This window comes from Lissotriton helveticus, chromosome 3_1 (genome assembly GCF_964261635.1).
Source record: "Lissotriton helveticus chromosome 3_1, aLisHel1.1, whole genome shotgun sequence".
Classification (NCBI taxonomy): domain Eukaryota; kingdom Metazoa; phylum Chordata; class Amphibia; order Caudata; family Salamandridae; genus Lissotriton; species Lissotriton helveticus.
The window spans coordinates 783283562-783307931 of NC_136061.1; the positions used below are offsets into that span (position 1 = coordinate 783283562).

The 24370-nt window shown below is 46.0% G+C and overlaps 1 protein-coding gene across 2 annotated transcripts in view; it reads right to left on the minus strand.

The window, feature by feature from the left end:
* Positions 1-24370, minus strand: part of PSMA1 (proteasome 20S subunit alpha 1) — a 143120-nt gene that overhangs the window by 111782 nt on the left and 6968 nt on the right. For both annotated transcript variants that reach the window (XM_078681017.1, XM_078681016.1), the window contains exons 2-3: positions 5329-5373; positions 2652-2753 (exon numbers count right to left, since the gene is read on the minus strand). In XM_078681017.1, coding sequence (XP_078537143.1) covers positions 2652-2753; positions 5329-5373 — 147 coding nt within the window. The remainder of the gene's footprint in view (positions 1-2651; positions 2754-5328; positions 5374-24370) is intronic.

Consider the following 24370-nt stretch of genomic DNA (forward strand, 5'->3'; position numbering starts at 1 on the left):
AGGAAAAGACATTTAGTCAAGATATCATTGGAAATATCCGTTACACATTAAACAACCAGTCCTCTGACCACAGATATACAATGTTCCACAAGTCAAGAGAAATAGTATACATTTAAACTTTAAATACATCCCAAGCTCACATATTCTTTTCGGGAAGAACTAGGTTATGTTTCGGTGAAAATATCCATGTTCTGTAGCCTTGGGATTTTACACTGGAATAGTCCTAATGGAGCAGGTTGTTTTTCTATATCACGAGTAATATTTTTGATAATCTTTATTGATGTATTGACTAAGCTGAAAGTAAAACACCATAGGTAAGAGTGAAGATGGTTGATCTACATTCCAGTGCCCCATAATACTCTTTAGAGTACAGAAACAATAGCAGCTTTTCTACAACGTGTACTATTCAGTGTTGTCCCTTCTTGGTGTACTTTTGCAGCACTATCTTGAGCAAGCAGTTGAAGGTGAAGAGTCTGTGTTGTACAGCCTAACACAGCCTCTCCTCCCGGTTAGTTTCGTCTTTGTATTTAAAAAACAATGCTAAATTTCTTGGTTTAGAAATGTAAGTGGACAACAGTTTTGTTGCTTTCAAATAGCACTTTAAATGTCTGCATTGGTGGAAAATTTGAATCGTTCAATATCAATCCTGAGTTTGATTACTGGATAATGGGGATTTTCTTCACTGCGTTGTTTTTCTTTAGTCAGTCGCGTATTTTTACTTCAATTCAATTGGTAATACTAAAATACACAGCCCAGAATAGGTCTAAATATTCAATTGTGATCTATGTCCGTAGACAGCTTAAAAAATGCTGTGCCTTGTCAACTTTTAACTGTCACAATTCTTAAAGATGGGATTTGGCGAAAGAAAATAACCGAAATTAAAGGTAAAACTGAGTTTTTGTCTGTACAGGACCAAGAAAAGGTTTCAATTCCTGAAAAAGTTTGAATTAAAAGACATAAAAATAGACAACTACCATTTAGTAAAGGAAGTAGTTTCTATATGTTGAACAATATCGTCAACCTATAAAGGAACAGTATTAAAAGATGTGCAATTCTGAAAACAGAGATAAGTTTATCACTAAGTTACGTTTTACTCAATTCATCTTGCAGCAAAATATAAAAGATGAGAACATATTCGCAGGTGGAACTTACATTTACGGAACAAAAACAAGATCCACCAATTGGCGAATGTTGTAGTATTGGGATAGGAAGAGTACATAACTGCGTGTATCCAGGGAACTTTTACAGACATATTACAAACTCTGTACTAAAAACATGTCTGCACTTCTAAGTAGCACAAAACGTCCAACTATTAGTGTCGTATTTAACTGCCAATTATAGTGGTGGATAAGCTAACATTCGGTCAACACAAATGCTCTGCTATGATTACTATTCCAAAAAATTGCAACTATGCAGTAGAGAAACACAGTTACACCTCACCCATTTTACCTTCCTGGAAACTGTTAAATTGTGCCGATGCTTAGGAGAGGCATCCTTAGAACCTCCATCACAAAAAGACACCAACCAACAATGACAGCAGGGATGGTAACCTCCAGTATGCTAGGCTGATGTTAATCTGGCTTGGCCACACCCCAGATAACAGCCCAGGTAAAGCGGTGTAAGGAAGAGCAATAGGCAGTTTTCATTTTTTGACGTAGCGCTGGGTGGTAATATTTTACAACTGTTGTGACTATACTTTGGCCTGTAGTCAATAGGGGAAAAAAGACACTTCCTCAAATAGCATAAATCGTATTAGAAAATACGTAGAGTTGTCACCAGCTAAACATCAAAATATGTATGCATATACAGGCGCATATGACGGTCTAAAGATTATGATATTGTGTGCAGGTGTTTAACTTCAAACAATTGAAGTTTGAATTCAATGGTTTGTGTTAAATTGCCTATTTTTGAAGAAAGCTTCTTAATAGATTACGTAACAAAATGGAACTTAGTATTTGAGTGAAATATTTTTACTGCAACTTCCACCTGTGTATACAATTACGATCGTTCTCTATTTCACTGGCTGTAACCATTTCCTAAACAAAAGAATGTAATCTGTATATTAAAATAACATAGGTATGCATATAGGTGCATTAGGTTTGCAGATGACACGCTAAATGCAGCAAAAGGGATGCCTCAGGAGTATTAAAATGATTCAACTCCAGAAAGGAATAACCAGACAAAAGACAATATTACTAAGTTAGTTCTACAGTGCTTCTGACAGTTAAAATGTCAGACACTAAGCAGACTAGAGTGTTTTCTTAAACCAGTAACTATTCTGCAAAAGTTGAAACTTTCGTTACGAACTCACTGCTCATCTCTCCACAAACTGCTCTTAGGACGGATGATGATGCTCTCAATCCACCACCATGGAAGATACCTCACTATCTAACTCCTCAAAATCTTGTCATAGCGGTGTGCCTCAGATTTAAAAAAAACAGGAAATGTTAACAGCAATGGCAGGATGAGCACAATGGAGGTCCTGTTATGAACACCCATATAAATGGCATAGCATGGAATTTTAGAAAAAAGTATCCTGCAATAGTTGAAATTGATTAAGGTTTATATTTTCACTGGTGTTAGAGGGGAATAAAAAGAAACTACTAAAGCAGCATTTACCAGAACACATTATCTGCAATTTCGCTCCATACCTTTAGGGCTACCAAAACAGCATGGGTTTTAGATTTCAGTCCTACAGTCGCAGAGCCTTGCTTCACTGCTTCCATGGCATATTCGATTTGATGAATTCGGCCCTAAGGAATCATAAAAGTAGAACTTAAAAAAAAAGGAAATATTTTTCATACCCATCCCAAATCCTGTGCAAACTACATCCAAACGTATTAATGATGCAAACGTGTGACATTTTTTAGACACTGAGGAGCTGCCTTTTAAAGGCTAATTTAGCTTGTATTATTTGTGTCCCGGTACAGGTGAAGTAGTGCCAAGACGCATCTTAATTTCCCACATTCATGGGAGCCATGTAAGCCTTAAAACTGCAAATAATGTTATCTTCCACAACTAGACACATACCAGGCTTGGTGGGGAAAGGGTAGCTGAATAAGAGAAATGGCTTATTTTAAATGAAAGTGTCATCAAAGAGGTAAGGAATGGCAATACAGCAGGTTTATGTTACAGGGCACAAACAATAGCAATTAACAAAAACGTGGGACTTTGGGCCAGATTACAATCTTGGAAGATGAGATACTCGGTCACAAACGTGACGGATATTCCATCCGCCGTATTACAAGTTCCATTGGACATAATGGAACTAGTAATTCGGCAGGCGGGATATCCGGCACGTCTGTGACTGAGTATCCCATCCGCCAAGATCGTAATCAAGCCCTAAATATTGGGTGCAGATCAAACAACATGCACACAAAGATCTAACATTTAACAGAGCCTGTGTACGTGATTGAAGTACCATATTAAATTTTAAACTCACAAAAAAGGCTGCATGATGCCCATGACCTCATACTTGAAGTATGCTTTGATGGTGCGCTCCTGATAAAGCTTGCCAGGTCATTTTGCAGATGCACGCACTATGCATGTGTGAGCCTACATAATTAGTGAGCAAAAGATGATGGACGGAATGCAGAGCAAATCAACATTCACCCCTAGTCAAGAGCTCTGGGTTAAATTCATCATACTTTTGCTCACCAAGCCACCCCAGTTTGGACCCGGCCATGTGCAAACCAGTCTTGACTCCTGTGGCTCATGGGAACAGTCCAGCCCGAACTACCAAGCCAGGTCCTCCATGGACCGGACACAAGCATGCTGGGACCGGTTTCGGGGCATCACACTTCATCAGCCAGGTAGCTTGAATTTGGCGGCACAGTGAGCCCAGGACCTACGTCTGGGCATTCCCAGCGCACTTAGGGCGAGAAAAAAAAAAAAAGGACACGGATGTTGGACAGCATGCCCAGACGTGGGTCTCATGCTCTCCATGCCACTGGAGTCAAGCTACTCTGGCTGATGAGGGGTGAAACCACGAAAATGGTCCTAGGATTCTTATTTCCAGTCCAGGAAGGGCCTGGCTTGGCAGTTCGGGCTCGACTGTTCCCATGGGGGACATGGTCAAGACTGATTTTCATATGGTTGGGTCTCAACTGGAATGGCATGGGGAGAAAAAAAACGATGGATTTAGGCCCAGATCTCTGTACTGGGGTGAATGTATGACATTGTTCAGCATTCTGTCCATCAATTGTTCTTTTTACATAATTAACGATGCAGCCGTTTTGTTTTAGTAACTCTGGATCATTAACTTACAAGAAAAAAAAAAGATGCAAACGCAATGTGGTGCCTAAGCAACAAAGGCAGAAAAAACAGGGGGCGCAGGTGAGGGCACGTACGCAACACACAGGTTGAGTGGTCAGAAGTAACGTGGGGAGGCAGAAGCAAAACGGGTGACGCACTGGGGAAAGCAACACAAAAGGTGTGGGTGGACGGAGGTGTAACAGCCTGAGTGGGTGGGAGCAACACAGAGTGCGGGAGGAGGGAACAGGCAAAAGAGCAGCGTGGAGCTGGTGGGGAAAAACAGAAGGCAGGGGTGGGGGGAAAGCGCACCAGCGAGAGAGAGGAACATAGAGCGAGGTGGAGTGTGAAGGAGAGAAGTACACAATGGAGACAACTGGAAAGCACATGCACTCTCATTTGCTTAAAAAAGTTCCCAAAAAGCCTTCATGGAAGAAAAGAAGGACCAATCAGAGGTGGTAAACAGGCTGTGAGCCATAGAAGGAACAAAGACATACTGGAAAGGGTAAAGTAAATAAAGCCAGCGAACAGAAAGCAAACAAATGACAAAGACAATGCGTAGCAATGGGCTGAAAGCGCTCCTAAGTAACCTTTCAGTATGTCCCAAATATGTCTTTGCAACCAAGACAGCTACGCAGTATGATAGACTTCGACATAAGAAAGAAATATTCAGCCTGCGCCACAGAAGTTGTAAAAGAACAAGGTTGTTGGGCAATTCAATGGGAGATTTTACGAATATACTCAGGGGCACCAATCTGGGATTAGAAAGAAAAGAATCTAAAAATGGGTTAAGAATCAAATGCCTATAATTGGTTGCCCTATATGGATAGCAGATCCTCCCGAAGTTCTTTAAAAGGAATGCAGACACAAACTTGGTGCGCCCTTCATTTTGAGGGGGGTTAGCATTACTTTATCTTCATTTAATAATGGCAAGATTCAACCCTTTAAATTATTCATTCATATCTGTGCTAACTGCTCCTAAATAACCAGCAAATTAATAGCATTTTGACAACCCTCCTAGTCTCAAATCACTAGGCTCTCCGAACAGAAAATGAAACCACGAGTTAAACAAAGTACCTGAGGGCTCCAGACAGTCACATCGTTGTCATACTGGTTGCGAAACTAAAATGCAATAAAGAACATTATTATTTAGTTGAATTAGCAAAATATTTGTGCATTGAGATAAGAAGGAAAAACGTTTGTTTCTTCAACCTAAAGCTTCACTGTATGGGGATTTGTATAATCTCAGATCAGAAGGTAGATAATCATTTTTAGGTCTCGCGTGGCATCGGGTGCGCACATGCGCGCTCGCGAGATTTAATTACTTTAGTGTACTTCACTAGCGAGGTTTAAGCCCCGCCCCTCTTCTCCATTGGCTGGCCTCCTAAACGGTGGCCAGCCATTGGAGAAGAGGTCCTAGTGGCATTCTTCTTTCAATCTAAGCCCCGTCCTTTTCAGATTTGGGGGGGTGGGGAGGGGGGAGTGTTTTTTTACTTTCTTTCTAGGCTGTAAACAACAGTCAAAAACACGCCTCCCAGTCTGAAAAGGACGGGGCTTAGATAGAAATTAGAACCATTTGTCTCTAAGCCCCGTCCTTTTCAGACTGGGGGGCGTGTTTTTGACTGTTGTTTACATCCTAGAAAGAAAGTCAAACACACGCCCCCCAGTCTGAAAGGGACAGGGCTTAGAGAGAATGGAAAAAGACATCTTTCTGATTAAAAACTTAAACCACCACTTAAATTTGCCCCTTATACACTATCCAGATCCAATTCCCACTGCAATCTCTTGCGCTGTTTTTGACTACAAATAACCAGTAGCCTCAAATATTTGACACTATTGTCATTGGCTCTAAAATTGCTATATACATTTGAAAATCTGCAGTCTGAAGCAAATACGTTTTACGAAGATGATGTCAATAAATAAGACAGACCATTAACTACCTAAGTGCTGATGTTCCTTCCCACCTAGTTATTTGCCCCTCCTTTTTTGTTTTACACATTATGGGAATTTGCTCTTAAACCTATTACATTTTTTTCCACAACAGATATGTAGACTAATTGTGTGTCCTTCTTTCTTTTCCGACATATTGGTGTTTGTAAAAATGCCCGTGGTATGTGATATTTTTCTGGACTGTGGGAAGGAAGGAGTGCCTTGAGCTTGCTGAGAAAATAGTTAAAACTGGCTACATTTGACTTTTGTTTTGATAAAATAAAAAATAAAGTCCTAAACCAGAAAGTGTTTTTTTTAACCCCCAAAATTACCCTAGTAAGACTTGCTACTTCCTAGTTCTTCCTGTGCGAATATCAGCACGACCCAGTAACAAGTTAGGATGGCGATCAGGAAGATGTGATTAGTACCTCGCTTTGAAAAAGGTGCGTCACTTGATTTAGTGAGATGAAATTCCTCAACCGTACTCCAGAGACCGACCGTGTGCTTCTTCTACACTGAGAGGAGAGAGCTCAACGAGAGCTCCACCCCTCGAACCCTTCGACCGACGAGAGCCACAGACTTCTGGACAGACACACCTGTGGGTAAAGAGTCCCACCGGCGCCCGGGAGCCGCTTGGCACATACATGGTTCCAGCTGCTGTGAAGAGTCCAGCTGTGTTCAGCTCCATGGAACGCGGGTGTTGCCAGGGTTCTGTTTTACGTCACGGGAGTCTCGCGAGTACGCAGCTGAAGTTAGTTGACAGCTGGCTGATTTAGGGAGCGTTATCTATGGGCATCCTGCTTCAATAAATCAGTTATTAATCCCAAAGAATCTCAGAAATGCTTACTACATATTGGCTACGACAGGCAGTAAGATCACCAGATGGTGCTGAAGGAACTTATGCACACTCAACTGAAGACCTCAGTCACCTTTGAAGCATCTGCTGTGGGTACTACAATGAATGTACATTGGTGAATTATTGCGAGTCAGTTTGAGCACCCTGCTTAGGGAACCGGAAGGTGGGTGGCCACTGAAGTGAGGCCTGGCCTCGTTCGTGCACTCTCCTTTACTATTGGTGCAAGACCATCACATCACCCACCACCACCGCAACATCCTACACCGCCACCACATCCACTGCCACCACATCCACCACCACCACCACATCCACTGCCACCACATCCACCACCACCACCACATCGACTGCCACCACATCCACCACCACCACCACCACCACCACATCCACTGCCACCACATCCACCACCACCACCACATCCTCCACCACCACATCCTCCACCACCACCACCACATCCACCTCCACCACCACCACCACATCCTCCTCCATCACCACCACATCCTCCTCCACCACCACCACCACATCCTCCTCCACCACATCCTCCTCCATCACCACCACATCCTCCTCCACCACCACCACCACATCCTCCTCCACCACATCCTCCTCCATCACCACCACATCCTCCTCCATCACCACCACATCCTCCTCCACCACCACCACCACATCCTCCTCCACCACCACCACCACATCCTCCACCACCACCACATCCTCCTCCACCACCACCACCACCACCTCCTCCACCACCACCACATCCTCCTCCACCACCACCACATCCTCCTCCACCTCCACCACCACCACCACATCCTCCACCACCACCACATCCTCCACCACCACCACATCCTCCTCCACCTCCACCACCACACCCACCTCGGTGTGTGTGGTGTGTGTGGGGGTGGGTGTGTGTGTGGTGTGTGTGGGGGTGGGTGTGTGGGTGTGTGTGTGGGTGTGTGTGTGGGTGTGTGTGTGGGTGTGTGTGTGGGTGTGTGTGTGGGTGTGTGTGTGGGGGTGGGTGTGGGGGTGGGTGTGTGTGTGTGTGTGTGTGTGTGTGTGTGTGTGTGTGTGTGTGTGTGTGTGTGTGTGTGTGTGTGTGTGTGTGTGTGTGTGTGTGTGTGTGTGTGTGTGTGTGTGTGTGTGTGTGTGTGTGTGTGTGTGTGTGTGTGTGTGTGTGTGTGTGTGTGTGTGTGTGTGTGTGTGTGTGTGTGTGTGTGTGTGTGTGTGTGTGTGTGTGTGTGTGTGTGTGTGTGTGTGTGTGTGTGTGTGTGTGTGTGTGTGTGTGTGTGTGTGTGTGTGTGTGTGTGTGTGTGTGTGTGTGTGTGTGTGTGTGTGTGTGTGTGTGTGTGTGTGTGTGTGTGTGTGTGTGTGTGTGTGTGTGTGTGTGTGTGTGTGTGTGTGTGTGTGTGTGTGTGTGTGTGTGTGTGTGTGTGTGTGTGTGTGTGTGTGTGTGTGTGTGTGTGTGTGTGTGTGTGTGTGTGTGTGTGTGTGTGTGTGTGTGTGTGTGTGTGTGTGTGTGTGTGTGTGTGTGTGTGTGTGTGTGTGTGTGTGTGTGTGTGTGTGTGTGTGTGTGTGTGTGTGTGTGTGTGTGTGTGTGTGTGCGCGCGCGCAATAGGTCTCGCATTTGCGAGAGATTAAGCTATTGGCATTGTAAATGACAATGCCATTTATTTATCGGTTTTCAAAACCAACACATAAATAAAACATTTGTCATTTACGATGCCAATAGCTCTAACTTTTGCAAAGGCAAGACGGTTGCATTGTAAATGTTTGTTATGTGCGAGAAATTGGACTGGTCGGGGGTAAACTGCTGCACATGACAAACATTTGCAGCTACTTTAAACAGTGCCCATTGACCTTCAACCACCAAATAAACATCAGAACCTCTGTCACGGACATGGGAAAGCTACATCTGAACACCATCTGCGGTATTACACGTGATATCTTTGTTCCCGCAATAAATATGTAGTATGTCCAAGCCAAATGTAACCGTTTTTTTGCTATTACCGTCTATAGTAATACACAAAAAGCAAAACATGCAATGTCATAGAATAGCACCCACCCCCAAGCACAAATATGATGGTAAAGCCCCACCTCTGAAAAACAGAGCAGCCTGTTCACGGAGCATTAAATCAACATATTGTTACACAATCAGTTAGGCTGTTTTACATTTTTTTTTGTTAAGCAGCAGATATTTTACATGCAGATCCTAAAATACGGTGAGATCTGCACAGCATATTTTTTAACCTGCAAAAGCCTTATGGTTATAAAAAAATCTAAGTGTGGTCTATCATGAGTACTGTAAAATAAGGAGTTAAAGCATTAGTTTGAATGCTGAATAATCGGACACCAAGATGCTTGAAATGTATCAAGAGTGATCATTATCTATTATGACTGAGAAAGAACATGAGAATGTTGGTGGTTATTACATCAAATAATGTATGCCATGCATAGCACCATTGTTAAACACTGCCATGTTTGAGCTGCCAAAATCTAACTTAGGGTGTGGAAATGTATTGCAACCTGTAATTGACAGGTGCTATAAACAACGCATCACGAGTAACTGTGACACCTAAGCACACAGGTTTTTGACAGGGACAATGATAAAATGGGTCACTTGCCAGTAGGCCTCCGATGTGTAATGTGTGTCAATGCTCAAAAGACCAATGAAACCATCAAGGAAATCTGACCACTCATCTTACACTCCAACATACTGTGGCGCTAGGTTCCACTGTGAAAACGGAAGGTGTAATGGAGAGGCAAGGAGAGTGCACTGCTAGTCCAACTCAACAGATAGTGATGCACTGACACCATGTCCATTGAGAAGGGCGAGAGAGGAAAACCTCCTCTCCACATTAATGAGCCTCTAAAAGGAGGGCCGGGCAGTTATCGGCCAAGGTAACATTCTGTATAGGATGGCACAACCATGCGTTGAGTTCTACAGTAAGGCTACTAAAGTACCACTAAGCATTAAACGGAGTTGTCAATTCTACAATTCCGTGCACAACGATAGCAGATACACACACATGTACCCATTTGATGGAAGAGGGTTTTGGCCATGAAAGAACCTCTTTCATGGCAAAAATGGTTTGCCTGACCTCTCGCTAGGGAGAAGCGACATATACAATCATACTTATTTCCCACCCTAATCCCGCTAGCAAGCCAAGTGAACAATATGGATAGAACGGGTAGGAGGTGTCAGCCTGGTAAGCACAAAGAAATGCTCAAACCCCAAGTCACTACTGGTGGAGGCATGTATAGAGCTGCAGTGACAGTTGCAATGGGACACTCCTAGTCAAGTTGCCCATCAATATCCTAGAGAACCGTTTTAAGGAAAGTAAAAGTTTGGGTAAACACAAATACAATTCTAGGTAAGTACCAGAGTTGTTTTGAAAAGAAAAACATTGCGTGCTGAGAACCCAGAGGTTAACTGAATTGTCGCCCTCGTGAAGGGTAGAAATGAAAGGAGCCCTGGACACAGGCTCTGTAAGAAGGGCTGGACTTTGGAATGGGTGAGCTTGGTCAATGCCACTGACACTTAAGAGGGCACACAGAGCTGTCTGCTTACAGGTCATGCAGCAACCACCCTCCTCCGTTCTGGTTCTGAAGGAAAGTGTGGTTGATCATCGATTCTGTATGTCATGATTATTCATCTAGTCTGCAATCTCATCATTCTTCCTTCACCATCCCAATCTTTTTTCAACACTCTTAAGAGAGCTTCAGGATGTTTAAGCAAAATGCACTGCACGGTATCCTAAGTATGAAACAGAGGATGAGTGTGTGCAAATAATTGCTAGTGAGATAGACCACTATGAGTCTGTGGTAAAAGAAGCTACTTAAATGCCAGTGCAGTGTTACCAAAGGAATACATGGGAACAAAAGTGAAAGTATACAAAAGAAAACATACAAATTCATCTTGCTTGGAGAGAATTTTACTGACCAATTTTGTTTTCAATAATATATTCTGAATCACTTTGTCCTTCAGAGAGGTAATTCAGATGACAAACATCTAGTCCAAAATATTGTCAACAAAAATATAGCTTATGGGGAGTAAGTAATAGAAAATTTACACTGAATAAGTGGATATTTATGTAAACAATAAGTTATTTAAATCAGACGATATTTTTGTATACAATATTCTGACATACAAGCAAGTGACGATATAGCTATAATTTCCTGTACTGGCGTTACCTTCATTTTAAATTCCCCCAAACCACCCCATCGCGCCTTTCTAATCCAAGCCCCACACTTCCAATAAGAAACCCTGACAGGATCTCCGCTATGGGTAACTGAGGAAAAGGGAAACAGACCAGGACGCAAGGAAACTGTATGAGAGTCTCTAGCAGAGAATGGGTGCAGTATTTTTCAAGTAAAGTCATGGGGAAGGGCCAAAGTTGGTTTTGCCTGGGCGCTATCTGGCCAAGGGACAGCCCAGTTTGACAGCATTATGAAGGAAAGTGTGACTAGAGAAACATGCTACAGCTAGATTTTTGGCTCAGGTCTTTGTTCCTCTTAAGAATTAAGAGTCCACTATGATTATTGTTAGTGTGTGTAGGGATAAGTGGCCAGGTCATGTACTGGACTACTTTCTTTAGGGAAGACAAGACTGTCATGGTTCAAGAGACCAAGCATGTACATAATATTCAGAGGTTCAGAACATGTACACTTACAAGCAACAAGTATCAAGATGTTTTTTCAATGTGCAAGACACGCTTAGTATAATTTTTATTAATTAGATAGCTGCAGTAAGGACACAACAGGAGTAGTGTGGATAGCAATACGGGTTGTTTATAAAACAAAAGGTCTACCTGAGAAACATAAATTGTGCTAGCTGTCTTTTTTCCCGGAACAAAATAAGTGTCAAACTTCTATTAGTACAACGTACATTTTAACTGAATCTGCTTACACTTTGTATGGTATATTTTAGCATTGAGGCCTTCTCCCGGCCAAAATATATTGTATATTCATTCACATCTTTCACTTACAGTTAACAAGCAGAGACCAATCCGGCGCACAAGCAGTTTTGCTTTGGTACAGAATTACAGTTTATTGTGCAAATTATTAAATTGTGTTTATCGTTTCACGTTTTCTGCATATGTTGAAATAGTCATGATTTGTTTCAGAAAAGTTACTTTCAAGTTATGATGTTTTTTATGATAAGAGCCCGGAGAGGCTTTAACAGATCAAATTAGCCATTTTAATTTTTGGGGATATGTATACCAAATGCAAGTGATTGAGATGCTCAATAGGAGCTCCAAAGTTGGGGCTTGTAAAGGCAAAAGCCATTGTTAGTGCATGCTGGAACACGGTTACACATCCTGATCGTGCTTGTTCAATTACATTCAGGTTGGCAAAGTTGGTAGACCTTTGCATCAGTAAATCATTTGCTGGATTGAGGAATATATTGCTAAATTTATTAAATGCTCGATCATTGACATTCTTTTAAAAAAAAAATATTTTTATTGGTACATTTTCTGAAAACACAAAAATATACATCACGTATGAAGAGTAACACAAGGCCATGGGTATATAGGATCAAACCACAAGAACCATGCTCACAGGGTAGTATTGGCACTGTCCACATTAGGCAGTTAGATTTATTAAGCGTTAACCTCACATTGCGGCTAGGTACATTTACTCGTTCTCCCCCTTCCACTGACTGCAGGAGGAGGCTTGGATTCGCCTGGCATATCGCTCATTTCTAGTCCTCCATCACTGGCATTCCAATTTATTTAAGGTTTTTAGTTTAAACTGAGTTTTACCTATAAAAACCATTTGAAATAAATCTATTTCTGGGTATGTATTTATTTTTAACTAAGTAAAAATTGAAAATAGGTCTTCTCTTCAGTGAACTTTGATGCGGTCAATCAAGACTGCAGTTATCAAACAAATAGGGAGGGAGGGTAAGGACAACAGAGCCACTCTTAGACCCCTTGATATATAATAACAAAACAACAGAAGAGTGGAACCAAGGATGATAAAAACTAGGCAGAGAGAATCACTCTATAGTGTAAAAGGAACCCTCACTCACCATCCTAGATGGTGACATGCTTCATCGTTGGGTTCCCACCACAGAGGCCAAATGTCTCTCTGCTGTGCTACAACGCCTGATTACAGCGGAGCAGGTTATTGTGAATTTGACAGTGCAAAATGTGAACCAATAGATAGGTTAAAATTGTCTTCACCAAAACCACAAAAATTATTTATATGGTGAATGATAAGGCAAAATTAAAACGTGAAATGGATGATAGACTGGATACATTGACCAGTCACATCACTTATGTGCAAGAAATGTGGTGTACATGTTTCAGCCCCATCAGTGCCATTTAGCGAGGCTTTCTTCGGGTCCTAACGCCACAGCGGTATGTACACTCTAAGGTACACCCTAACCTGTGGCGACAAAGTGTGACCGCATGACTTACGGTTTACTGGAACACCTTAGTATTGTTGAAAGCGGCTGTATTATATAACGTGGTAGTACTTCACGTCATGGGCCCAGGTGGGGAGCGAGGACTTGTAGTCACATATACTCCAAAGTCCAGAGCTCACAAAACACCTATGTTTACCCGGCAGCAGGATTCCGATGATCAATCAAGACTGCAGGCCATTAGCTGTGCAGATTAACATGCAGGGAAGTTTAAGGGAACAGGTTTTCCTAATGAAGATTTAAACAATCTAAAATATGCATGTGCGCTAAAACGCCAATGTCATGACTGTACTGCATATTAGTGAAGTATTACAAATGGCTTCTTATAGCAGTAAAATCCATTAGTCATCCAACTGCAAGTGCAGGTGCATCGGTTGAAAATAGGCAAATACTAGTTTCAGGTTCAATGTTAACAAAACAAATATAAATTACAAAGGGGCGTGGCCACGGAGGCAACCGAAATGGCTGCCTTCGCGTGAAGCTCCGGGTAAGTGTGGCTCGGGGTGCCCCTGTCGGGCTTTCTGCCCCTGTCCGCGCGGACCGCTGCTTCCCTCCCGGCTGCCTGATTCCCTGGGGCCGCGCGTTGGAGGTGCCGGGCTCCTGGGGCAGTGCCGCGGCTCTTGGGCCTTGGCGTGTCTCAGAGCCAGGGCCTCGATTGGCGGGCTCGCTGGTTTATCTCGGGCTTCGGGGTGGGGCTGGGTGGTTTGTGGCGGCAGGGGTCTTTGGCTGCGGCGTCGGGTGTCTCAGGTGACGACCCTGGTAGGTTAGAGGTGGCCCCACCTGGACCCCCACGTAGAGGACTCCCTTCCCCCTCTCACCCTCCCCCCCCCCGCTGTATGGGTGGAAGGCGCGGAGGGAGCTTCATTGTACCTGGCCTGGCTGCCCCTCCTTTTTTCAGGACTTGCAGGTGAAATTGCTTAGTTCAGATATCGATTTGCTGGCTGTTGGAGGAGACTTAAATTTGCTGATGAACTCCACCAGAGACAGCACCTCTCCTTCCCCTGATATCAAGGCCCGCTCCCGCTCAGTGTTGTCATTTGCTCTCATTTCTCCCTTATTGACATAGAAGCCTGACTTCACTCGCATTCCCCCGCTCACACGCACCATTCCGGGTACCATAACACTAGAACTAGAATTGACTACTGGCTCCTCTCCCCTGGGGTCGCCGGTTGGGTGGAGGACCTTCTCACCCTCCCGCAAACATTGTCAGACCACTCCCCCATTGTGTTGAAGCTGCAGATTCCCAGACTGGGGGGCTATGAAAGGCAGTGCCGTTTCCCCGGTAGAGCCTTAGCAGATCCTGTTTTCACGGAGGAAGTCTGCGGTGCCATTGAGGACTATTTTGCCCTTAACACCGGATCTGTTGAGTCCTGGGCTACACTATGGGAGGGATTCAAGGCCACTATTCGTGGGGTGTGCATTGCCAAACATGTGGGTGCCTTGCGAGACATCCGTTCCACTTTGTCCCGGATTGAGAGGGACATCTCAGTAATTGGCGGAGATCTGGTGACAAACCCGACAGAGGCTGGTGAAACCAAACGCTTGGAATTACTAATGGAGTTTCGGGAGGCTGCAGAACCGGAACTGCGGTTTCTGTGCAAACAATATACGGCCCGCCAGTATGGTGAGGGTGATAGGCCTGGCAAATTATTGGCGCAGCTACTTCGCCCTCCTCACCAGGCATCATACATCTCGGAAATAGTTGACTCGCAGGGTACAAGACAATATTCCACCCCCGACGTTTGTGACACATTTTTGTCATATTACAAGACTCTCTACACTTTCGGGAGACCGGAAGGATCCCGGCCCTTATTTGAATGAGATCGCCATGGTCTATCTCGAAAAACACATGCAGGAATTTCTTGCCACACCCATCACTCCGGATAGCATTATCGAGGCCATTGATGTATTGAAAGGTTCCTCTGCACCGGGCCTTGATGGCTTCTCTGTTGATTTTAATAAAGCGTACAAAGAAGAGCTGGTTCCTAGATTGGTGGAGGTGTACGCTGAGGCGCTAGAGTCTGGCATACTACCACCGACTCTCCGTGAGGCGGTTATTGTTCTTCTCCCTAAACCTGGCCGTGACCCTTCCGTTTGTGGCTCATACAGACCCCTTTCATTATTGAACTTAGACTATAAGATACTTGCTAAGGTTCTGGCCATCCGACTTTCGCTTTTGATGGAATCCATTATCTCGCCGGCACAGTCGGGGTTTGTTCCACAATGATCCACCTCTTTAAATTTGAGGACATAGTTCTCGGTTTTGCATAAGATTGATCCCTCTACTGCGGCCGCTGCTGTGTTTTTGGACGCTGAGAAAGCGTTTGACACATTAGAATGGCCCTTTTTTAGGGCTCGTCCTTTCCTATTACGCAGTAATAGGAAACGAGCCCTAATGCAGTCAAACCATTTCTTAGTTCAGAGGATTTTGGGAAGTGCACGCCGCCTCGTGCACGAGCTTGCCTGAGCCTTCTGCCCATCAGCCTGCCAGTTCTCCTCCCCCAATTATTCACTTCACTTGTGACTCCCCACATCAAAGCCTCAGCCTCCCTCCCTTGCCATTTGCTTCCTAACCAGCCTGCCTCGAGAGCCACTTTCACGGCCGTGCATTTCTCTCCCCCCCCCTCCTCCTCGTGTCCACATCAAAGCAATCAACCTTCACTCCCACAGGCTTTTGAAACTTCCCCCGTACTTTCCATTTCACGGCCGGGTCTCGCATTTCTCCTCCCCCCCGCTTTATTTTCTTTCTCCAATCTCCCTTTTCGTCTAATTGCTCACAACCTAGCTCAGCCATTTAAATCCCAGGCTGTGGTTTTACCCTGGCCACATTCGGTACTTTTAACTGGCCTGTCGGGCTTTACGGTGGTCCCGTCAAACAGCACTTTCTTGCGGTGGCTCAGGGGAGACAGATATGCATGTTGCTTAATCAGCTATAACGTGCCAGTGATCTGTGGTAGGGCCTGCCTGGACTCTCTGCCTAAATCACGTCTGTCGCTCTATTTCCGTGACATTGTTTGCCTTCTCATTGGGCTCAGTGCAGCACGTTATTATCTTTCTCCCAGTGGTATCTACAGTAGATGACCTGCCTTTAACAGCACTGACAATAATCGTATGTAAATAAGCTGCAGCTATGAGAAGGCTGAGCGTGCTCTGGGTAGAGTAGCGCCTCGTCTGCCTCTAAGCGCAGACAGTGCTTCTCTGCGCTATTATGAAAAGAGGAACTTGCTGCATGCTCCTTTTCATTAATTGGATCTGAGAGTTTCTCCTTAATCAATCAATCAAGGCATTTATAGAGCGCACTACTCACCCAGAGGGTCTCAAGGCGCTGGGGGGGGGGGGGGGGGGGGTGCCGCTACTGCTCGAACAGCCAGGTCTTGAGCTTCTTCCTGAAGGAGAGGTGGTCTTGGGTCAGGCGGAGGTCGGTAGGGAGGGTGTTCCAGGTCTTGGCGGCCAGGTAGGAGAAGGACCTTCCTCCTGTTGTCGCTCTTCTGATGCGGGGGACGGCGGCGAGGGCGTGGTTGGTCGATCGGAGGTGGCGTTTGGGAGCGTAGAAGTTGAGGCGGTTGTTGAGGTAGCTCGGGCCTTGGTCGTGTAGGGTTTTGTGTGCGTGGGTGAGGAGACGGAAGGTGATTCTCTTGTTGACGGGGAGCCAGTGCAGGTCTCTCAGATGTCCGGAGATGTGGCTGCATCGGGGGATGTCGAGGATGAGTCTGGCTGAGGCGTTCTGGATCCGTTGGAGTCTCTTCTGGAGCTTGGCGGTGGTTCCGGCGTAGAGGGCGTTGCCGTAGTCCAGACGGCTGGTGACGAGGGCCTGGGTGACCGTCTTCCTGGTCTCGGTGGGGATCCACCGGAAGATCTTCCGTAGCATGCGCAGGATGTTGAAACAGGACGCGGAGACGGCGTTGACTTGTCTGGTCATGGAGAGGGAGGAGTCCAGGATGAAGCCCAGGTTGCGTGCGTGGTCTGTCGGTTTGGGTGCGGTGCCCAGGGCGGGGGGCCACCAGGAGTCGTCCCAGACGGAGGGCGAGGAGCCCAGGATGAGGACTTCCGTCTTGTCTGAGTTCAGTTTCAGGCGGCTGGTCGTCATCCACTCGGCTACGTCTTTCATCCCTTCGTGGAGGTTGGTTCTGGCGGCGGCGGGGTCGTTGGTCAGGGAGAGGATCAGCTGGGTGTCGTCGGCGTAGGAGACGATGTTGAGGTTGTGCTGGCGTGCGATGGCCGCAAGGGGGCTCATGTAGACGTTGAAGAGGGTGGGGCTGAGCGAGGAGCCCTGAGGAACGCCGCAGATGACTTCCGTGGCTGCAGATCTGAACGGTGGTAGGCGGACTCTCTGTGTCCTTCCAGCGAGGAAGGAGATGATCCACTCCAGTGCCTTCTCCTGGATTCCGATGTTGCTGAGGCGCTGTACTAGAGTGCGGTGGCAGACCGTGTCGAACGCCGCAGAGAGGTCTAGGAGGATGAGGGTCGCTGTTTCACCGTTGTCCAGCAGGGCTCCGATGTCGTCGGTGGCAGCGATGAGGGCGGTCTCGGTGCTGTGGTTGGCTCGGAAGCCAGACTGTGAGGGGTCGAGGGATCCATTCGTCTCGAGGAAGGCGGCCAGCTGCTTGTTGACGGTCTTCTCGATGACTTTGGCTGGGAACGGGAGGAGCGAGATGGGGCGGTAATTCTTGAGTTCGTTGGGGTCCGCTGTTGGTTTCTTTAGTAGAGCGCTGAGTTCGGCGTGCTTCCAGCTCTCCGGGAAGGTGGCGGTGTCGAAGGAGGTGTTGATGATGTCCCGCAGGTGGGGTGCGATGACAGCGTCGGCCTTGTTGAAGACGTGGTGGGGGCAGGGGTCGGTCGGAGATCCGGAGTGGATCGAGTTCATCGTGCAGATGGTGTCTTCTGTGTTGATCTGGGTCCAGGCGCTGAGGGTGGTGGTGGGGGGCGTTGGAGCGGTCGTGGGGAGCGTTGTTTGTGGGCTGAAGCTGTTGTGTATGTCAACGATCTTGTTGTGGAAGAAGGAGGCGAGGGAGTTGCAGAGGTCTTGCGACGGGGTGATGTCGTTGCTTCCGGCGTTGGGGTTGGAGAGCTCTTTCACGATGTTGAAGAGTTCCTTGCAGTTGTGTGCGTTGTTGTCCAGCCGGTCCTTGAATGCTGTTTTCTTGGTGGCGTGGATCAGTTGATGGTGCTTCCGGGTGGCGAGCTTGAGGGTGGTCATGTTGTCCGGTGTAGGCTCCCTTCTCCAGGCTTTCTCGAGGGCTCGGCAGTTTTTCTTGGAGCTCTTGAGTTCGTCGGTGAACCATGGGGCCTTCTTGCTGCCGGGTCTGCTCGGCGGGGTCCTCAGTGGGGCGAGGTCGTCTGCGCAGTTGCTGATCCACTTCGTGAGGTTATCGGCGGCCTGGCTGGGGTTCGCTGGGCTGGCGGGAGGGTGCTGGCTCAGGGAAGCGGCGAGCCGGTCTGCTGTGATCTTGTTCCAGTTTCTTCGAGCAACCTGTTGCTGGTGGTGGTGGGTCGTGGATCTTCTGAAGGTGAAGTGGACGCAGCTGTGGTCCGTCCAGTGGAGTCCGGTGGCGTGGCTGAAGACGATGTCCTTGCTGGATGAGAAGACAGCGTCGAGTGTGTGTCCGGCGAGGTGGGTGGGGGTGGTCACCAGTTGCTTGAGTCCGAGGTTGGCGAGGTTGTCAAGCAGGGTGGTGGTGTTGCGGTCGTTGTTGTTCTCCAGGTGGAAGTTGATGTCCCCCAGTTGATGTGCCGAGTGAGGGGCGAGAATGGATTTCACCCACTAATCGGGTTCCCGAAATACTTCTAATCGGTAAGAAAGGCGCACGCGGATTTTCATTTGAAGTTGCAGCTCACTCTACCCCCATTGCCATGTACAGCTCTTTAAACCCCTCTGGCGAAGCGCTTTATAATAACATTACTATCATTATGTTTTCGCTTTCTGAACAAGTTAAATATACGTTGCGGATTCGGTATAAATTGCCCCATGGTGTAAGGTGAATTGTATCAGGGTTGGACGATAATTATTTGTTGAAATCTGATGCCAACAAAGAGTTAACAAAAAAAGAATACATTGCCTTAAATCAGTGTCCTCAAGGTTAAGATCTTAGCCACGGAAAATGTCACCGTCTGTATTTATCTAGCGATTTGATGTTAGTGTTGCCATGCCATTGGACTACTATATTTTCTTTCAACACACTTACTTATTTTCGCTGCGGTTAATAATAATGCCATTATTTTTTATTTGTTTTTTATTATTGTTTCTATGAATATTACAATTAATAACAAAATGCGTGACCATTGCAGCACGTTGCACATGATCCTTAAAGAGGGCGCAAACGCATTTGCCATCCCCTAGTACGGGTCTCACCACCTATACTTTTTCAGTGGGGTCCGACTGCTCCCGACTTTCATGTAGCCACATAACAGAAGCAGCATTAATCAGAACTTGCGTGCTCTGTGATTCAAGCGGAGGGGGAAAACGCCTAGTAGACCGGGGGAGGGACGTTTAGTATTTCAACATCCATTCATCTTCACCACAGCCCATAACCAACCGGCACCAACCATGTGCCCTCGGCCCAGACTGCGCGCACTGCCAACCTTCCGAGACAGCTGGCTGGCTCTAGCAAATGTATGTATGCGCCGTCTCCACAGAGCACGTGCATCGTCCCAGAGTGAGTACACTCTTCAGGAAGAGTTTGCACCCTCCTCACACCGACTGTGCACTTTCTGCCGCATGAGCATCCTCCCAATAATGAATGCGCCCTCTCAAGTTCGCTTGAGCAGTCAGTCTGCTGAACATGGAAACCCTAAAGTCAGCCAGTGTCACCTACTTTTCAAAAGCTTTAAGAACGTCTAGTGTAGAAAAAGACTGCTCCAGATTTCATCTGTTTTAGAATGATGAAATCCCAAGTAGGCCCTGCCGCAATCAGAACCTGTTTTCTTCCTTCAGACTGTCTGCTGATCTTTGCATCAGCCAGCGATTAATACTGCTTGCGTGGTTATTTAAAAGGGCGTTAGCCTAGCAAGCAAGCACTTGAAAGAGCAAACATATAAAACCATTCAAACCAAGATCAAGGCACGTAACTGCGGGTGAAAAGCCACCCCCTGCTGGTGATGGAGCATTATCGGCAGGAGTCCTCGGGCACAGAAATAGCTTTCTGCACTATTTTAAACTACACTTCCTCAGATCCAGGCACAGAAGCCCTTTAGTGGTTTTTCTGACACCACTATCAGAAGAACACGCTCCACTTGTGAACAGCATCCTGGCTTGTATTTTCTGTCATGGATCCGTAGGCAATAGAAAGCTGCACTTTCAGTTCTCCCTACCCACTAAAACAGAGTTTACACGCACTACATGCTTGGTAGCCAGTTTCGGGGATCCCTGTTTGTGGGCTACGCTTTGCTCATGTTCTTTAAAAAATGACTCTTCGACCTGCTACTACGTTTGGAAGGGGAACTGAGGAACCCTTTTTGAGGAGAACGCATCATACATTCTATTAGAAAAAAAACAAATAATCAGTCAGTCAAACTTCCCCTATCGGTATCTCAGGCATAAGTTAGGCAATCTGTTAGACACATGCAACTTCTGGGCTTACTCCTGCATATAAGGTCAATTAATTCATTTTACTTTTAGGTATTTGAATTAGTACATACCTGCCTCAAGAGGCAGCAGAGAGGCTGTCAGAGAATAATCTTACTGCATAAACATTACAAATCCAAGGTGCGCTAAACGGAACATGGGGGCAGATTTACAAGCCCCTTGCGCCACTTTTCCATCACTTTTCCCATGTTAAAAGTGACGCAGAAGTAGCGCTAGGGGCTTGTAAATAAGCCCCATGGTGTTTATAGATCTTGTAGAAGTGTTTTCAGAAACTCAGATAAATTGTATTTTGCTATTTTGGCACTCCCTTTCGCTTAGGAACGAGGCGATTTTTAAACCTTTAGTTGTAATCAGGGCCTTCCTTGTGCCCACCTTATCAACCATAAAATTAATGCTGTAATGCTTATTTGTATGCCCATTATGCTGCAATAATCTAGTAGTTATCCGTTTCTTAGCATTTTATATGTAGCTTTTCTGTGGTGAGCCCTATAGTTTGCATTGTTAATAGCATTTTGACTATAAAGTTGCCTCACCCTTCAGCTTTCGCTCTTTTTAAATACATCGAGACAGTCAATGTGGCGCGTCCAGCTAGCGCCATATTGGTGATTTATTTCCCTTTACTAGCGCTTCAGTAACATTTGTATATAAAGTTGCCTTTAACCCTTTTGCTCTATATGTTAGGAGCATGTTGTGCTAAATTGCTAGCACAGCATGCGTCTGGTATTAAAAAACACATGTGCGTAATGTGCACGCAGTTCATTTGCCGTTATCACACCATATTAAAAAACACATGTGCGTAATGTGCACGCAGTTCATTTGCCGTTATCACACCATATTAAAAAACACATGTGCGTAATGTGCACACAGTTCATTTGCCGTTACTAGTGCATTATAAAACTATGAAAATAAATGCCGTACTGCTTATTTGTATACCCAATATGACGCAATGATATACTAATCCAGCCCTGACGCTGAGCCACATTTCAAATTTGTTACCTTCGTGGTAACACGTCACGCACAATAATAGTTAGCCTGCGCCTATTGCTATAGAAGAAGTGCTTTTATGGCTCCACACCACCGCTCAACTCCTCTCCCCCGCCCCACACTCCATCCATCCCCCGCCCCACACTCACTCCATCCCCCGCCCCACACTCACTCCATCCCCCGCCCCACACTCACTCCATCCCCCGCCCCACACTCACTCCATCCCCCGCCCCACACTCACTCCATCCCCCGCCCCACACTCACTCCATCCCCCGCCCCACACTCCATCCCCCGCCCCACACTCCATCCCCCGCCCCACACTCCATCCCCCGCCCCACACTCCATCCCCCGCCCCACACTCCATCCCCCGCCCCACACTCCATCCCCCGCCCCACACTCCATCCCCCGCCCCACACTCCATCCCCCGCCCCACACTCCATCCCCCGCCCCACACTCCATCCCCCGCCCCACACTCCATCCCCCGCCCCCACTCCATCCCCCGCCCACACTCCATCCCCCGCCCACACTCCATCCCTCGCCCACACTCCATCCCTCGCCCACACTCCATCCCTCGCCCACACTCCATCCCTCGCCCTCTTGCCCTGCCTCTTTCGCCCTCCCTCTATCTATCTTTCGCACTCCCTCTATCTTTCGCCCTCCCTCTATCTATCTTTCGCCCTCCCTCTATCTATCTTTCGCCCTCCCTCTATCTATCTTTCGCCCTCCCTCTATCTATCTTTCGCCCTCCCTCTATCTATCTTTCGCCCTCCCTCTATCTATCTTTCGCCCTCCCTCTATCTATCTTTCGCCCTCCCTCTATCTATCTTTCGCCCTCCCTCTATCTATCTTTCGCCCTCCCTCTATCTATCTTTCGCCCTCCCTCTATCTATCTTTCGCCCTCCCTCTATCTATCTTTCGCCCTCCCTCTATCTATCTTTCGCCCTCCCTCTATCTATCTTTCGTCCTCCCTCTATCTTTCGCCCTCCCTCTATCTTTCGCCCTCCCTCTATCTATCTTTCGCCCTCCCTCTATCTATCTTTCGCCCTCCCTCTATCTATCTTTCGCCCTCCCTCTATCTATCTTTCGCCCTCCCTATCTATCTATCTATCGCCTTCACTATCCATCGCATCACCACAGCATCACTCAGGGGCACCACAATATCACTATGCGCTACCAGAGCATCACTGAACGCCACAGCATCACTCAGAGCCACCACAGCATCAATCTGTGCAACAATTCAACAACAACTGATTCAAATATGTTCTCTCAATGTTTCAAACTTTATTACAAATGTCACAAACATTTTTTAATATTTCACTTCTGTTCTTGTATTTTCATCACAATAAAATAAACTAAACATAATCTTCCAAAAAGTTATTTGCAAAAGTTTAAGCTATTGCCATTATAAATTACAATAACTTTTATTTAAGTATTAAATATTGAAAAAAATACAACCCATTGTTATTTTTAATATTAATACATCTAAGTCATGTAAATACAACACATAGTGCATTACAAATGCTATAGGTGTCACGTTTGCAAAAGTTAACACTATTGGCATTGTAAATGACAAAGTTATTAATTTAGCTATTTTCAAAACAAAAACATAAATAAAAAATTTGTCATTTACAATACTAATACCTCTAACTTTACTAATGCGAGCCCTATTGCATTGCAAATGCTTGTTTTAAACAGTTATGGGGCGTATGGGCATGCCTGAGATGTTTGTATCTACGGTTGCGTTATTATACACCGCGCCTACGGCCCGGCTCCGTTTGAATGGTACCATCTCTGAGAAGTTCTCGTTTTCCCGCGGCAGTCCCCTCTTCCCGCTGTTGTTGATCCTGGCAATGGACCCTTTGGTCCGCCATTTTCAAGACAACCACCTTCACCGGGGTCTCCAATTTCATACTGGGCCTCTTCTTCTTTCATTATACGCCAATGACATAATTCTGTATGTCAGAATGCCTCAGACTAATCTAGAGCCTCTAGTGTTGGAATTAACCCTTTTTGGAGAGTACTCGGGCCTCTGCATTAACTGGCACAAGTCCGTCCTCTTTCCACTCACCCCCTCCACTCTACCATGGAATTGCACCTTCCCTCTGGAGTGGAATACTGAATCGGTAAGATATTTGGGGATCCATATCCACCTCGATACGGTTTCCATAATTAGGCTGAACTACGGCCACGCTCTTGACTTCCTGGAAGACCATCTTGAACGATGGATTCGCCTTCCTTTATCCATGGCCGGCCGGATTGCTATAATAAAAATTATTGTTCTACCTCACTTTTTATACCTTTTTAATAATATCCCAATTCCAATTACCAAGATTTATTTTTTTTGCAACTACGT